General features: G+C 39.1%; 1 protein-coding gene and 1 long non-coding RNA gene across 4 annotated transcripts; one reads left to right on the top strand and one right to left on the bottom strand.

Annotated features, from left to right (window-relative positions):
• Positions 1 to 42: 42 nt before the first annotated feature.
• trim13 (tripartite motif containing 13) lies at positions 43 to 3086 on the top strand. Of its 3 annotated transcripts, none has more exons than XM_044365618.1 (2): positions 43 to 197; positions 1554 to 3086. In XM_044365618.1, exon 2 carries the CDS (start codon positions 1560 to 1562, stop codon positions 2754 to 2756), a length of 1197 nt encoding a protein of 398 aa, XP_044221553.1. In that variant the 5' UTR covers positions 43 to 197; positions 1554 to 1559; the 3' UTR covers positions 2757 to 3086. The 3 variants fall into 3 exon arrangements, with proteins under 3 accessions (XP_044221553.1, XP_044221551.1, XP_044221552.1); XM_044365616.1 differs by lacking the exon at positions 43 to 197 and adding an exon at positions 615 to 883; XM_044365617.1 differs by lacking the exon at positions 43 to 197 and adding an exon at positions 959 to 1454.
• A 3107-nt stretch (positions 3087 to 6193) lies between these two features.
• Positions 6194 to 17370, bottom strand: LOC122992064. The gene is made up of 2 exons (XR_006405982.1): positions 17234 to 17370; positions 6194 to 6801 (listed from the first exon to the last, which is right to left on the bottom strand). It is a non-coding gene; the product is annotated as an uncharacterized LOC122992064 (long non-coding RNA).
• Between the last annotated feature and the right edge of the window lie 502 nt (positions 17371 to 17872).

Here is a 17872-nt window from a genome sequence, read left to right as displayed (position 1 = left end):
ACGCAACAGCGACCCCCTGCGGCGGAGCTCGGAGCTACATAAGCCCCTGCTACCCCACTGTATCCAATCACAGTGGCTAAGATAGGCAGTTGCTCCTGATGGCATGGAAACAAGGGAAGAAAATCAAGGTCAAAATTTCTACACGTGACTAAGTAACTATTGGATATCGATGTTACATAACCACAAGTGAATAGAAAGTGAGTTTTGGAAAACAACATCAAATGTTTAGTAGTGGACAAATGCTGAATTTACCATTCATAATTGAAAAGCACCCTGTCGTTGTCAATACAAGTTATATATACATACAACATTGCTGATGTGTGATATAGTTTCTCGGTTTCTATTCGCTCATGGTGCCCATAATCTTGCATTCATCTGGTAAGTGTTAAATAGTTCACTTTTATATCAGTTGATGCAAGCTGGGTGCATTCACTTGCACATTTTAATCATGTTGACTGTTTACATTATGCATATTGACAAATACCCAAACAAGCGACTGAAGTGGGGCAGTATAAAAACCTTTTAATGCCAAGCTGGGACTAAAACCTAGTTGACAGTTTTTCACGCTGTAATGTTTTGCATAGCAACAGCCCCTCCCCCATCCTACTGGCAGGGATCCTCTGCAAATTACTCAGCAGGGACAAAAACGTAAACACCTCAATGCTCAAAACTAATCTGTCAAAAAAACTCCAACCGCCGGTAACGTTCATGTCAGCGGCATGATATTACACAGTACAGTGCACCTGTGCGAGAATATAGATGAACCACTGCTTTTTTTCGTGTTCAGCCCGCCGCTGAAACAGTTAACTCTATACCCGGAAAGGGCGAAGTCTGCACAGCAACAAGCGCCATGATTGCGTTGCACTGTGCGTCTCAGCAGCTGGTGAGTGATTCTTTTGGTCCAGTAGTTGCATGTTACTATGCGCTTGCAAAATCTGTCACAGCCCTCCTTCAGTACCTTGCCAACAGGAGCAACGCCACCGCGAACTCCGTTTGTCGATAATTTGTCGCACTGGATTGGTTAGTCGGCGGTAATGTAGGGCTCAACCCAGCTAACCAACTTCCTGCTAATTTTGCAATACATCTGGGACAAAAATCGTTTGCTGTAGTCCGCGTTGACAGTTATCAGCGATTTTTTTTTTTTTACTTGAGCCTGATTTTGCGACGTGTTTCTTACAACGCCTGCACCTGGTTAAAGACATATAATAACAGGATGATACTTTACGTTAGATGGGCAAACGGAGCGTTTGGCAGAGCTCATGCCAACCTTTTACTATTTATGTTTTTACGCGGGCACAGCGATGCAAGTCAGTTTCACTTTCAGGATGGGAATACTCCATACACAGCTGGAACATGACTCCAAATCAAAACCTGTATCCTTTCTGATGCTACCACATTTTCGTGCGTAATTTATTGCCTGCGCTCTTATGGGGCAGCATCCCTCATGAGTGTGGGTGCGTATTATGTAGCCTATTTTTATCAAGTGCTGATTTATTGGGCTTTCGTTGTTCAAATGAGGCTCCGGTTTTGACGCTTGGATGATGTGTTTACAGGACACCATGGAGCAACTAGAAGAGGAACTTACGTGCCCGATCTGCTGCTGTCTCTTCGAGGATCCGCGGGTCTTGCTGTGCTCGCACAGCTTCTGCAAGAAATGCTTGGAAGGACTCTTGGAGGGGAACCGAGGTCCAGCTTTCAGAACACCTTTCAAATGCCCCACATGCCGCAAGGAGAGCCCTCACAACGGCGCAAACAGCCTGCAGATCAACTATTCTCTACGCGGAATAGTGGAGAAGTACAGCAAAATAAAGGTTTTGCCTAAGATGTCTGTTTGTCAACAACACAGCGGTCAGCCTCTTAATATATTTTGCGCCACCGACTTAAAACTCATTTGTGGGTTTTGCGCAACAACCGGTGACCACAAAGGGCATAAATTCTGCTCCTTGGAGGAGGCGTATGAGCGGGAGAAAGATGCGTTTGAAGAACTGCTTCAGGGGGCGGAGAGCTGGCAGAGCGCAGATATCCTGTCCTGCCTGGAGACACTACAAGCCAGTAAGAAAAAGGCGCTTCAGTCGGTGAACGCGGACGCAGAAAAAGTAACAGACTATTTCGACAAACTCGTCAGTGCACTCGAATGCAAAAAGAATGAGATCCTCTGCGATTTTGAAACACTAAAGCTGGTGGTGATGCAAGCATACGACCCGGAGATCACCAAGCTGAGCGCAGCGCTGGAGGAGCAGAGACGAGCGCTCAGCATCGCAGAGTCATTTAGGAGCGTCTCTGACCCCCTGTGCTTCCTGCAGCAGATGCAGGAGTTTCGGCAAAAGCTACAAGTCCTGAAGGAGACCCCACTGCCCTCTCGGAAAGATATGGACGCCGGTCCTCTCGTGCGTAATTTCGATGTCAAAAAGTGGGACTCACTAAGGCTCAGAGAAGTGGACAAGATCTCGGTCCCCCACGAGGGTGTCTCGTACCGAGCTGGGGGCTCTCGGATGGCAGCGCGCAGATGGATCACCTTATTAATGAGTTTGTTAGTGCCAACACTGCTCCTGTTGCAGCCACATAACCTCGCTGCCTACGTTCCCTCGCACATTGAACCATTTCTCGCTGCGGTTTCCTCACACCTCACACACACCGGCGTGTACCTGCGGGAAATGACTGACGTGTACATAAGTTTAATGGGTGCAGGTCAGGAATGCATCGTGAACTTTATTGACTCCACTGTCAATTTTATTGGCAGTTGTAAGCTGTTTTAATTACTAGCCTGTGGCATCTCTGCCATGCACTCACAACACCACATTGTTTCCCAAATGGCCCGTGAGGTGCGCAAAAATAGTGAAGGATAGATGCACCTGAAAATATGGGAACACTTGTTCACTTGTTTACCACGTCTTCCGTCATTGCCTTTTTTGGGCCCAATCTCCATCCACTACGAAGCCATGCAATCAAAAGCCTGCATTTGCGTCACAGATAGATACAAATTTAGATTGTTTTCCACATTATGTTCTATTTTTTCCTTTTAATGTACCATGACAGTTTTATACTTGTCCACTTCGATCTTGCTAAATAAAAAGAGATTTAAGCCACTTCCATGTTTGTTTTCATTCAGTGCATTAGGCCAAAGAAGACTACCAATTATTTAAGGACACAATTGAGCTCAGTGACTTAAGCAAGTGAGTAATAAAAGAAATATGCAGTGTGATCTCTGGTCTCTTCCTCGCAGAGAGCGTCCGCAGCAGTGATGCTGCAACCTCTTCAAGGTTACCAACGTTGCATAACAGGGCCTGTGTGAAATATTCAGCAGGCTGCAGACACAGTGCAAGAGAAAAGAAAAAAAAAAAACACCACTGTCTTGATATTATGTTTTCATGAAAGCTAACAAATTGACAGCTGTGTTTCATCTGACGGTGTTAATAAAACCTTAGGGGTACATGGATGTCACTTTATTTCTACACAAGATTTATTTGCGGAGGTTCAAGTGAGTCATTCGTTGCATGACTTGTCCGGTCTGCAAAGTCAAACATCTGCTGCCTACTAAAAAAAATAAATTAAAAAAAATACAGTGCAGGTCCATTTTCTGCTATGCATTCGAGTTTGAAGAAAACTGGCTTTTAAGCCTGAAATCAAAATGCAATTGTGCGGGCAAATGGAAGTTATTAAAATGGGTTTAAATTCTGGAAAGCTCAGCCAGATCCCTGGCTTATGATCAACAGTGGTCTTTATTAAAATAGGTCAAAGCAAACGGACAAACAGTGAATTGTGCATTGATCATTTATCCCTTTATTTATTTATTTTATCTTCTGAATGGAGATGCATTTTGAAAAAAAAAAACTCTTAAGATCAGACCACAAAGTGAATCTGTGATGTCAGCACTGACCATAATTCAGGATGTACGTCCTAGCACGCATGTTCATATACACACTGTATATTTAGCCTTCTGTTGCCAGGCAAACATGAGATGAAAATAAGAGGAACTCTACATTAATATTTTAATTGTCATGGCACACATATGTAAATATAGCCTGAAAAATGTGAAGTCAATCCAAATAATGAGAAAGTGTTGTTTAAAAAAAAAAAAAAATACAGCCAGGGCGGACGGTCAAGCACTTTATATGAAAAAGTAGGCCGATCGAGAGGATTAATACTAAATTACCAAACTACCTTAAAGTCATTATTTACTCCATCAATCGAGGTGGCTAAATATCCAGATAATTAGTGAATAGACTATTTAGTGTATCCAGTGTCTAATGACATCGAGGCCCCGCAAGTTTACACTCTGTGTGTGTGTGTGTGTGTGTGTGAGAGAGAGAGAGTGTGTGTGTGTGTGTGTGTGATGGTAATTAAAGTGAAGTGAAGTTTTATTATTCCTGTTATTAACGCATCTGTTTCCATGTTATTTTCCATTGTTATAATATTAGTTTTACACATTAGTCATTTTTACAGCTTTTTGGAAAATATGCTTACAAGTAAAAAGTGGGCTACAAGCGCAAACAAATCCTACCGATGACCATGCCATATTATTCTACAATTGTAATTAAAATATGTACCACAGATATAAAAGCAGGTGTATATGTATAAAAAGTCAAAACAGCAAAAATGTGAAGATTAACAACAGGTGTAAGAAGAGATTTCAGGCCGCACATCCAAAACTGCCTCCAACATTTTGATGTATTGTGTGCGGATTCAGCATTTTCAATAAATGCGCCAAACAGTCCAAAATACTTAAAATTAAAATTACTACACTTATAAAAAGGCTACACGAATTTACCAATTTCCCAAATTAATGATAATGAATTATGTTGACGCTGTTAATATTTACACACACACACACGCAAGCTTTTTTCCTAAGTCCATCTTGTAGCCATGGCATTATAAAATAATGCATGTTATTATATTCAGACTATTCATCTTTTAAATTAAAAAAGACAAAAGCCTTAAAGTTATACAATTTTAGATTATTTCTCCATTTGCAAAAATGAACACCTTTCTGCTTTGAGAAAAGGTCATCTTAAGATCCGCAAATCCTCATTCTCTCTTTAATATCATTTTGCATTAATTCCACCTTTGTCAAATGCCCTTATTCTTTATTATATATATTTATAGTAGAATTATCATTAAAAAGGCCTACAAGGCCAAATAGAAGGAAAGTCCCACAACATGCGTTTCTTCAGTCTACGGCACAATATTGCGAGGCCTTATGACGGTATAGACACCTTATCAGAAAAGATCCGTGATCACCACCAAAACAATTAACCACGTAAGTAAATAAATTATGTCATAGGTGTGTTATTTATTTAATATATATTTTATCTATAGCAAGGTGTGGTTCATTTTGTAAACAAGCGAAGACACTCGGCCAGCTTTCTTTCTCCAGTTATCTGATTTTGAAGCTTTTTATTTTACCGTGCAAGTTCACATGAAGCCTGTGTTGTAAAAAAATGTCGAGAGCCAGAGATTAACCAACGGATGCCACATTGTCCCAAAGGCCTGCAAGATAACCTGAATTTATTTTTATTAGGAAAGTGTGATTGGGGATGATCGTCATCGGGTGTTTTGTCATAACGGAGATGACTTGATGACGCTCGCATGCAACGGCGCTTAAAATTCAGGTCTTAAGCCATTTCACAGGACACCGTATTATTCATAAGAGCAACGCAGGGTTATTTCACTGAATATTAAAATATATCATCATAAGTTTGTAAGCATGAGGAGATCATAATATAATACAATAATCTAAAATGACTGGGTCGTTATAAATGAGCCTCGAGAATAAAGACCGTCAGGGTTCAGGGCGGGAGTCTAAATCAATCTTAAAATGTTTTCAAAAAGGTACAAAATCTGTACTTCTGTAAACGGAATGACTTTCGATATTACAAAATGTATTCTGGTGTATACAAACTACAGTATAGACTAACGGCTGTAACCATTTTAATCCGCAGCAAATCTGTCTCCGTTATGGCTCATGCTGAACAGGCCGGACATCCCAGGAGCGGCTACAGCAAGGCCACGCAGGCCAGCATGAGAAGCGTTTCTCTTTGGTGAAAAGCGGCGCTATTTAAAACTGAAAGGTTTGTCAGTGTCAGCAAAAGCTGCAATTTTAGTATAAATTAAATAAAAGCACAATATATTGAACGTAACAGCAATATGTTAAACAGCAGGTTTGCATGAGGTTCAGAACACATTACAGACAAAAGCCACTTAAATTTTTTTATTTCTCCAAGTATGCAAACAGAATTGTGAAATGTATTCAAATGTTTACCATAAAAACAGGGTTTGAGGTTCAAGTCAAAAACAATGTACCTGTAAGCATCTCCACTGTTTGGCACCACCACTCAGTGGTTAGCTGCACAGGTTGTGAGTGGTCAGCTTTGCTTCAGCAGCACGATCAATACTGGAGGCTTCAGCTAGAGTCTTAACTCCAATATTTACGTGCTGCTACAGTAAGGCGACCAGCAAATGAGACAGATAAGTCACAGAATAAAGGTTGAAGAACTTCTAGGTGGCCAGGATGTGTAGTCAGGCTTTACTGCGGCAGCACAGTATGGCCTGCATCTCAGTGTAACCCACAAACCATTCCGTGCTGCTACAGCATCGCCAGAACAGTAGCTGTCATCCCCCCGCACGTAAAACTCCCCTCATCTTCTGTGTGATTTGCACCCTCTTCATCCTCTGGGCGTACAGTCCAAAGCACATGTTCACAGATGGGTACTCCTATCATTCATCTACCTAAAGACGTCCAGATGATCATCAATATCTTTTACAGATTTAGGTCCTTCGTCCACTCTGAAGCAGGCTCTCCATCTGAAACACACAAACAAGAAACACAGTTTAATGGGATTCTGCAATGGTCAACTTGTTAAAATGCAATGTCAAGCATCAAAGTGCACTTTATGACCAAAAGTATGTGGACTAGAATATTACACTCTTATCATTCCACAACGATGGGCATTAATATGCTGATGAAATAGTCTCTGCTCTTCAGAGAAGACTTTACATAAGATGTTGGAAGCTCACTGCAGAGATTTGCACCAATTAAGCCACAATGTGAGGCCAGGCACTGATGTTGGACGATAAGACCTGGCTCACTGTCGGCTTCCAATTCATACCAAAGCCATTTGATGGGGTTGAGGTCAGGGTTCTGTGCAGGCCTGTCAAGTTCTTCCACACCAAACTCATAAAACCATTTCTTGTGAAAAACAGGAAAGGGCCTTCCCCAAACTATTGTCACAACATTGAAAACACACAGCTGTCTAAAATATCATGGTATGTTTTATCTGTAGGACTACCTTTAACTGAAACTAAGGAGACTATAGGTATAGTGTGTCCACATACTGGTTATACAGTGTACTCAAGTAATTTCACATTTTGAGTCCAAGAATTTGGACTACTCTTCCAATAGACTCTATCATAATGTGATTGCATTTCAGTAGAAATAGTAGAACTGTTTCCCATGTTTAAAATAAGCCACTGCCAACAGTAGAAGCTGCAGAACTTTATAACTATCAGGAGAAAAGACTGCATTTGACAATTTTACGTTCTTGACAGAAATGGTTTGGTAGCGTGGCTAATGTTCGAAACATTATTAGTTTTACAACACTAATATGGTAAAATAATTCACATGTGTCAGACAAGCACTGTGAAAACAGGAAGCAAGGGCTGACAGGGAGAAAAATCGCAGTCTGCATTTTGCATGACTCAGAATAAATCTCAAATTTTATAAGGAGTCAGTGTGCCACTCAGTATATTGTGACCTGTCTAGTAACACACATCAGTGCTATTGTTAAGTGCTCTACAGAGACCTAAGTGTAAAGTGAGAATTTTTGACTGAAATGGTTTCTCATTCAGTGGTTACCTCTGTACTTAACCCAGAAAAAATTAGGAAAAAAAATTTAAAAAGAAAAAGGGAGTGAGGGATCTTCCTGGGAAACTGTCTGACCCTGGAGAAACAAGCACCTGGTTTTTAAAAATACATTTACACCTCTTTTAATGGCACATGGGTGTAAAGTTATTAGATAGACCACAAATCACAAGTTTATGTGTTGTTGAAATTACTGAATCCCTACCAGCATCAGAGGCATTGTTAAATAGCTGACCTCGCACTTTGACTTAGAGGTGGAAGAAAACAAGTGAAAAACAGAAATGGCCCATTTTAGGAATCACCAGAGAGCCATAAAAAGCAGCTTTTCCAGTTACAACAAAAATGTGTCAACTTTTGTAGCAAGACATTTTAGGCTGTCATAGTAAACACATTACGATCTTAAACCTACAGTTTGTTTTTTAAAACAACTGTATCCTGATAATACTCCAGTACAAGATTGGGTCAAACGATTATGTTGCCACTAGAGGTCTCAATGGACCTGTAATTATGACCTTGGTCTGAAATGGATCTGATGGCCTGAGCCTAATAACATCTAACATACTTTCCTTCCAAAAAGACACAGACAAGACATGCAGTCTCTCTCTCTCTCTCTCTCTCTCTCTCACACACACACACACACACACCCCAACTACTGCAGTGCAGCTAAGAGCAGAGGACTAATAAAAAACAATTGTTTGAGAGAGGTAACAATTAACAATTTGTTGCTTTTCTTCCTTGGTTCCAGTTAAATTTTTTGTCACATGGTAATGAAGCTGCAAGCAGGAGAACATTAAACCCAGAAGGCAAACACTAAGAAAGGACTCTTGGATTTAAAATGCAGCTTTTTGGTATCTGACTTTGAAACTTCGGATGTCAGTGTCCTGCAAACACCAAAATGCAGTTTTCAAAATGGTCCCTACTCTTAAATACATTACCGTTGTTCACTGTGATAGATTGCATATCTCAAGCAACAGCTGGCCGAAAGGTTGATAATCAATCTAAACACTTGCGGTATGCTAGTTTTGATACTTAATGCTGCCTTGAGCATTCATTAACTTCACCTCTACCGTTATGATTATATACAAGTATCACTGTGTGTACACTCCAAGCCAAAGTGATATCTACTCTACTCTGGATTTGTCATTGATAAAATTTGCTTTCTAATGTCAATTAATACTCTGTACAAACAGGAGAGCAGTGGAAATAAAATGTATGTTTTAGCAGAAATTCAAAGATGCACATTGCTTATTTTAACAGTACTGTTAGTATTTCTATCTCAAAGCATAATACATGTCATTTTTATTGATGGACATTAATGCCTACAGCTGAATTTTGTTAGGTAAGCAAAGGTAGAGAATACCGGAGCAGCAATGGTGTCTACAGTCAGCCACATCTGACAGTGGCAGGAGGGTGGGGAGATAGTGAGGACCACCGAGTGCAGTGCTCTACTTTTTTTTTTTTTTTTAAATTTTAAATTGGTGAGTAGAAGCCTCGTCCTTTCAAATCACATACTATACATATTTATGCCACAACATAAAAACATCTCTTACATGAAAATAAATGTCACCTAAGCTAACAGCATGAAAATGAACCATTTCCTCAAATAACTAAGAGTTTACACTTAGTATCAATTTTACAATTGCTTTTAAGCATTTCAAAAATATCTTTGGGGCAAATTTTGGTTGATGGCTGAGGCATTTGTCATAATTTCTAACTTTTTAAGAACTAAATTATTAATAAAAAACAGGAAAAGATAAATAAATTAAATCAATAATAAAAATGATTGGTAGATGCAGCCCTAATTGTAAGGTACAATTACTGACAACAGTTATAAGGAAGTCGATGCACTTACTGTTAAACATAGCCGATACAACCCCCCTCCTTCTGACACTTTACATGAGGGAGCACATAATGTGCATCTACAGTGTGAAGGGGGAAACACACAACGTATGCCAACTAAACTAAAATTTGCCCACTCATTTCCTTATCTTCTGTCATTTTTTTTTTTTAGCTCATTTGCTCAGGAGCAGACAGTATTATATTATAGTGCTGAATTTAACTCAAATAGAGGTCATGGAACAACTATTCTACTTTGTCCAATCTTATAAATTATATAACAAAAATGCAAAATGGAACAAACCGGGTAAAGTGTGTATTTTCCTTATGAGATGATCATTTCTTTAGTCCAGGTGAAGTGCTCACATCAGTGACTAACCTCTCCCCATTTTTCTCCCTCTCCTTTAAGGAAGCATGCCCGGACATGTCACCTTTGATGCTCAGCCTTTTTAACCCATTCCTACGACATTTGCTCCCCATACAACAGCCTCAAAGAGTCACCTGACCCAGAGGTTGAAGGTCAAGCAACCTCCTACACTCCATCGGGTACAGGGACATGGACATGACAAGCCATCACCTCCCCAGATCAAGTGGTCTGAGCTGGTCTGTGTTACACAGTCTTCTGCCTGCACAAGCTAAAGGAAGACCCACAATAACAACATAAGCTGTGGGGGAAAACAGCCTGAATGGCAATCACATTCATTCATATTTAAAGATTCTTACTGTGTTCATAAAGCTACCTATCTTTAGCCATTAGGACATAGAAAAAAACTACTCCCAAGTTAAATATCTACAGACATAACCGCTTAGTTTTAGAGCCCAACAATAAAAAGCATTACTGACTAATAATAGGAGTTACAGAATACAGCATATATTCAGCCATCAGTCCAGAATACAATGAATGTAAGAGTAGACACTCTCTTCCTTTGATTTTCCCCTTGGCATGCACGCAAATTATATCCCTACACAATTACAAATCCATCACTTCTAAAAATTCGAGCAAGATAAACACCAGGTCTCAGGCTAGCCAAATCATTGGTGTCTTTTGGCAAGGCAATACACACAGTACAAATATACTATGTTCACTGTGCCACAACTTTAGAAGGTGTGATAAAGTGTTTGATCAGCTACCGGGACAGCGTGGACACAGCCTGAGACATCCGCAGCAATAAAAGCAAACACACAACCAATTCATCCATGATAACAAAGCAACAGATTGTGATGACATACCAACAATGAACAAAAATCACATTTACAAAAAATACTTTGAGAGGGTGTCACTCATTTTATTGTTCACTGAAGACCAGTGATGCTACTCAGGAGAGCTACTCTGCTCCATACGGACACCAGTGCTGTAATAGTACGTGTTAATCCTAGAAAAAAACTGTTACATTTGTGCACCCAGCAAAACATATCCAGCATAGCACAGGCAGTGTGACTGGGATTCCCTGGAAGCCACAACCGTGTCATGTCAAATGAATTGGAGAAAACTCCAGAAACATGAGAAAACACATACCTGGGATCGACACTAGACTAAACCTATTTCACAGGACAACACTAGCAGATATTTGAGAATGACCTCTGAGTCATTCTTTTGCTCCACACAGGTATACACCACCCCCTCTATTTACTGTCAGGTCTGAGTGTGGGACTCCTCACATTACAGGTACACAATATCTAATGAATAAAATCTTCTGAAAACTGGATTGAAAATTAAGGTTTGACTTGTGTAAATAATAAATGAAAAGTACAATGTGAAACTGGTTTGGTGAGAGCACAATAATCACCTAACATGAAATGTCAAATGTGTGTCAGTCTGTTTTGAATTTCTTAGTAAGCACATGTCTTATAACAGAGCCGTGCATGTCTTCAAAGGTTTAATTTAAGAATAGTTAAAGCCATTTTTTTTACCACTTGCAGTGAAAGTGTGGACCACATTATAAGGTTCCCCTACGACCACCAGCCATGCCTGTCATCTAAATACACCAGTACCCACAAAGTGTCTGGTGAAATATTTAATCTGAACACACAATTACCGTATCTACCTCAACAAACAGTGCATTCCAGTTGAATATTACGTATTCCTCAGAAAATACATTTCTGATCTATCCAGTTATTTACTACTTCGTTTGAGCCATCTCAAGCTTCCTCCTACTGCCACGAAAGACAGAGCAGCAATAAACAGGATGCAGACAAAGTAGTACACTGTGATGCAATTCAAAAGTCCGACCCGAGGACTTGATTTACACTTGACCAATAGCATGAAACTATTTTTCAAAAGCCGACCAACCACCTAACCTAATTAAGTTTGGACTACAACATTTCAAATAACAACTTTATTTAATTACAGTGAATCACTACTTATAGAATCATCAGTAAAGCTGTTATTAGGATCCAAGTTGGTGTGTATGTTGTATGTGCATGCGCACATAAGCAAGGGGGGCAAAAGAGGAAGCAAAGCTTAAGTGTGAGTTGAATGGCACACCCATACACCAATTACACAAACACAGACTATACTGGATTTGTTATACTATTTGTTTTTTTTTGGTACATGTTCTAACTAAAATGCCAAGCATAACTCTGGTTCACAATGTACAAAAAATGTTAAACACACAACACAAACAAAATGTTTTCCTACTAAAAATAATTCAAGGAAGTAGAGTTTCATCACACTGTTGACTGATTTTACATGTTGACACACAAAAAAAATTAAATTAAATTAAAAAATAAAACAAAGTATATTATGGCTCTTTTATATGTTAGGGCTCAAATCTAAAAAAAAAGAATTACATATAAATACAGGCATTAATATGTTTCTGTTGATTTCACCACATTTCTTACTAGACTTGACCTACCTACTTACAACTGCACAAGCAGTGACAATTACACACCAGCATATCAACAATAGTTACTGCAGTAAATCCAAAATTATGAGTGCCCATATTACTTTGGCAATACACCAAGCCGGTTGTTTTAAGCAAACCTGAAAGACTGACCAAAGACAGTGGTGAAACTGTGTATGAAAATATCTGGTCTCACTACACCCAAGCACACTGACTGACTGGGAAGAGTGGGTGAGGTGTCACCTGCTTACAAAATAAGGGTAATAAAACAGAAATGCACAAAGAAACTCAAACCAGCCACCAATATTTTAAGATTAATATAAAATTTTCTAATCTAATGGTTTACAAATTAATACTGTGGGCTAATCTGGCACACTCGGGTTAAAAAAAAAAAAAGAAAAAAAAAAAAAAAGGCTGGTGCAACAGAAAACACCATGTGTGTCTTGTCAGACAAGGCATACTCTTACTATGTTAAATCTTACTGCCAGTGCTGTTTAAATTCATGATATTACTACCTAAAATTTAATCATCAAGCAGAAGATTCACACCAGCACTGTAACAGCTGAACTACTCTTTCTAAAAATGTTGTCAAAGTCCATAAGTACTTTCATCACTACACAACAAGACAATATAAGGGAACCTGCAACTTCAACTTTTGAGTGCAGCTGCAGAGGCTCAAAAGATCAGATTTTTAGAGATAAGCGTTGGAAAATTTACCAGTAATTTTAAAGCTGCTAATGGACCACCCTAAATACATCAATGTTCACATCACATGATCTTATTTTAGCCGACCACAAAATTCCAGTGACTTTTTTCAACTTACTGAAAATGCGGTGAAGTATACACAAATCATAACAGCAGTTAGGCACATATTAAAGCACATATTATTTCAAAAATGTTTATGGCACCTCTATAAACTCTTTTTTTAAAAAATCCTATCTTAGTGAAACAGGTGTAAAGCTCTATGCATTACAATGATGCAGTACCTACTGTATGCAAAAATCAAAGACAATGCAAAACATATGCTTTTAAGAAGCATGCAAGGACCTGGCATCCGCATGTGCTGCACTGCTGCCACTAGTGTATCAGCTTTAACTTTATGACTAAATGCATCATGCAAAATAGACATTAATTTTCACCAAAGATCACACATCCAAAACATTATGGGTTACCTAGAATGACGAAACAACCGATGCACATAAAACCATATGACAGCTTCTATTCAATGCTACTCACACATAAAACTGAAGCCAAGGCCAACTTCTGGAAAATAACCAACAAGACCTGTGAAAACCTGTTCCCATCACAGCGAATTTGAATACTATAAAGTTTGTGCTGAGTGGTGCAGAAAGGAGGAAGAGAAGAGTGGGGGTTCTCTGCAGCCTGGCTACAACACATGTGAGCAAGTATAAGAAGAGAGGCACAGTTTCACCAGGAAATGGGGGTGGGAGCCCATTTTGCCGGAGGGTCTAAGAAGACAGAATGATGAGTCACAGAATGTCATGCTAACAGTCTGAAGCAGCACAACGGTGCTGTACAAAGAGAGAAAAAAGACAAATACCAGAGAACGGAGGGGAGACAAAGACCTGTAGCATTTAATGGAGCTTAACTGTGACAATACAAAAATAAAAACTTAAAATACACCAGTACTAATTTGGCAAATGCACATAGGGACAGTGTCAACAATTCTGTAATCCCTCTTCAAAAGAATATGAGCAAAATATTTAGGTCTATTTGACCTGCATCAGCACATTAGATACACATACTAAAACTAAGTAACTGGTGAGTAAAAGTTTATATATTACTAAGATTGTTGATCATAAAATTTCACTTTGACAAAGTGCTACCTCCTCCCCTCTAAAATTAGACCCAACAAATTCAAATCTGTACATTTTATGAAACAGAGCTAAATATCGGCAATGACCACAGACAATGCAGCTGATATTGTAAAAACTAAGCACAAAAGATTGCTTCCAACAACTAAATTGGATGAAATTGAATTTTAATAACCACTTATGCACCCTCTCTTGAAATATTAAGTTGTCCATAACATGATTTTTTTAAAGCTTTTTTCACCTGTTAACAAATAGACTGACACTTTGCACCATCATATTTTCCTTAGAATTTAAAAAAAATTAAAAAAATAAAAATAAAACAGTACAGCAGGGCATTCAGTAATATTTATATCCATTTATCGTATTAGAGCAATTTGACCTCCTATCTTAGCTGCTAACAGCTATTTGGCTGAATTCAAATGATGCCAGACTAGCAGACAGACCGTTTCAACTTTTAGCACAAATAAGCAGGTAGATGTACTTATTTTGTCAATATTTTTAAGTATACATACATTGGAGTAGTAATATCCAAAATGATGTGAATGCTTCCTATAAAAACAAGCTTTGAATAATTACAATGTCCACACACTACTTTCACACCCATTCTATCTGGTAGTGTGAAAAATAATACTTCTCATCAGTAGTGACCTTAATAGCTTTTTTGACACTGTAGATCACTTTACCAAAAAGAAGCCTATTTATTTAGTCATGAATAAGCAGATTTCCTTTAACATTATGCGAGTATGTCGTATTGACAGCTCACAAGGAAACATGTATAAAATAAAATGTGAACTTGGGTTACATTTAAGTTGCCCATCCATTTTAATTACACCACGTAGTGTACAATAAAATGTTTTCATGTCAGTCAGAAACATCTTATAGTACAGTAACTTCCTCCCCCACCTCTTTGCTCTTATGTGGCTGTGAAAGGTATTTCCCTCATATCATGTCAGCTAATTTTCCTCCAACTAAATAACCCCCACCCCCCCAAAACACAAATAAACAAAATCTTACTACATGATGTGCGTGGTTTCATCATGAAAATGCAGTGCAATAAGTACTATGAATACAATCTGCAATTTCAGAGAAGACAACTATGCTTGAGACTAGATCATTTAGTTACATATTCATTCTGGTCATGCATATCTAATTGAAGTGGAAGCACAACTCTTATCCTTACTGCTGCGGAATATGTATGACTAAATACAAATCCTGGAAAAATGATATTAGTAAGCACACTGTCAGATGTGACGGGCCTAAGGAAAAAAAAGGCATTGCAGAGAAAATGGACAGAGGTGCCCACAGTCTGTCTCCTGCTCTCAACGCAGCTAATTTCAATTAGAATTTTTTTCCCCCCATAAATTTAAATATGATACTTGACGATGTGGACACGTATTTGTTTAAATAAATGTAACACTGTAAAAGATATGACGGCTTCATATTATGTAACACATTAAACCGATCTCTCCTTAGAAGGAAGTAGAAGGGGCGGGTTTAGACGCACAATTATAAAGAGCCTCTCTTATGCTTTTTCGTCAAGTAGTAATGTTCATGATGAGCAGCATACAAACATATAACCCATCTAGTAATCAACGATTAGGTCCGTTTTTTCCTTCAATGTACTTGAATTAAATCGGGGTCCTGGGCGCACAGAGTGTGGAGGCTTGTAAAGGCAGAAAAAAAGACAAAATGATACAGAAGGCAATGACTGAAAGCCCTCTGCATCAAACTACGATGAAGTTAAAACCTAACCTTCCACCGAGAGAAACTAGCAGCACCACAACCAAGCATACAAGTCTCTCTTCTTTTAAACAATAACTACCGGTAATTCAACTTCATTGCATCGTTAGCGGTTATGACAGCTATTTGTCTAGCGTTTAACACAGCTATAAAAGTTAAATAATCAGAAGTTGCGACCTATGATTGTTGTCACTTGGCTGAGAGCCACGTCGATCATCAAACGTTAATGTAAGATATTCTTAACAATTAACAGATACTAACATGAAGCAAGTGCTTAACGTTGGATAATAATTTTGTCCTGACCATCGGACCTACATTAACACAAGAGCTGTCACTAGTAAGACTGCAAACACACGCTAACAACCACTTTGCGACACAGACAGGGAAATAAAACAAACCCTGTCGTCATTATTATTAAGGGCATGGCTGACTGTAAGGTCAACCAGCGATATCAAGACAAATTTGTGTCTGTCTAATCTGTCTAACAACCCAAAAACCTCCTGCAAAAATAACATTAGTAATTTATCAGCCCACATAAAAAGTCTACCTTAGTTTACAAGCTGGGTAAAATTAAGTTACCACACAAGGCACTGTGTCTATCCAGGTCGCTGGTTTAGTTTTCCCCCCTCCCAACCAAGCCAGTGAGGGCTCAGTGAGCATTTGTTGACACTGCCCGAGCGAGCCTCTCCGCTGTTAGAGCCTGGCAGCTTTTACACCTCCCGCTCAAAACTGGGCTCCAATGCGAAAAAAAATAGTCCATTATAGTCCAACTTTGATTAATAACCCCTAAGTTATGTGTCTCCTCCATAAAAAATAAATTCCCATGTATTCGGGGTTTTTTTCCTCTATGGCCCCCTCTCCTCCTGGATAAAACGGACCGCTGTATGAGCGCTTTTTTTTTACCCGTAACAGCGCAGCAAAGTCAGAAATCCTTCTCTTTATGCTAGCAAGCTAAGCTAACAGGCTAGCTGCTACGAGTAGTAACGTTACAAGCTGGCCAAACGGCTAACGTCTCCCCGCCACGGTCGGTCTCCTCTTCTCCACGTAACGTCTTTCCTGCCGTTCAGTCCGTTTATACCGTCCGATAAAAATCTATTTAAATATTTTGTGGCTGCAATTACCTGTGTTTCCGTTGAAATTACGTGATTTCCCTCTCTAAAAGCGCTGTTTAATTGTGAGCGCTGGGTTTCTCCCTCGTCTCAGCGACAGCTCTCTTGATTCGCAGCATCCTCTGCAGCTGCTGAGGCAATCGGTGATACTCGAAAATGGCGCCGAAAGCTGGTGTCTTCATTCAAATCCTTTAGAGCCTCCCATTCTTCCTATTGGCTGTCTGCGGTGTGGACTCCGCGCAGCTGATTGGACGACGAAAATGCACTCTCGACTGAGCGGCCCACGCAGAGGGATTAGGTCCCTCAACGACTTTTACAGGAATCACTAACGTGAAACCTTTATGTGCAAACTTGTTCAAAACAAGGGTTTTTGGACTAAAATCAATGCCACGATCCTTATCAATGACTATGCAGTATTTGTAACAGCATAAAGCTTTTACAGGTTAAAAATGTACCACAAAAACTTGATGTGAAACCAGAAGTGCAATAAAGTCAATACTGATGTCATATTAGATACAGACACACTATATTCAAAGATAAAAATGAATTTTATATGAATTTTAGAAATATTACAGTCAGCATCAGATTTTCTGTCTTAGTGTTATGTCAAACATTATCATAGATAAAGTTTCTTACCACCAGTGAATGACT

The sequence above is a fragment of the Thunnus albacares genome, chromosome 11 (genome assembly GCF_914725855.1).
Source record: "Thunnus albacares chromosome 11, fThuAlb1.1, whole genome shotgun sequence".
Classification (NCBI taxonomy): Eukaryota; Metazoa; Chordata; class Actinopteri; order Scombriformes; family Scombridae; genus Thunnus; species Thunnus albacares.
The sequence above is the reverse complement of the archived record's forward strand: the minus strand, read 5'-3'. Positions and strand labels throughout refer to the sequence as shown.

Coding starts and splice junctions, on each gene's coding strand:
- trim13 (XM_044365616.1), top strand. CDS start 851: ATGATTGCGTTGCACTGTGCGTCTCAGCAGCTG. Junction 884..1,553: donor ACTGTGCGTCTCAGCAGCTG/GTGAGTGATTCT, acceptor ATGTGTTTACAG/GACACCATGGAGCAACTAGA.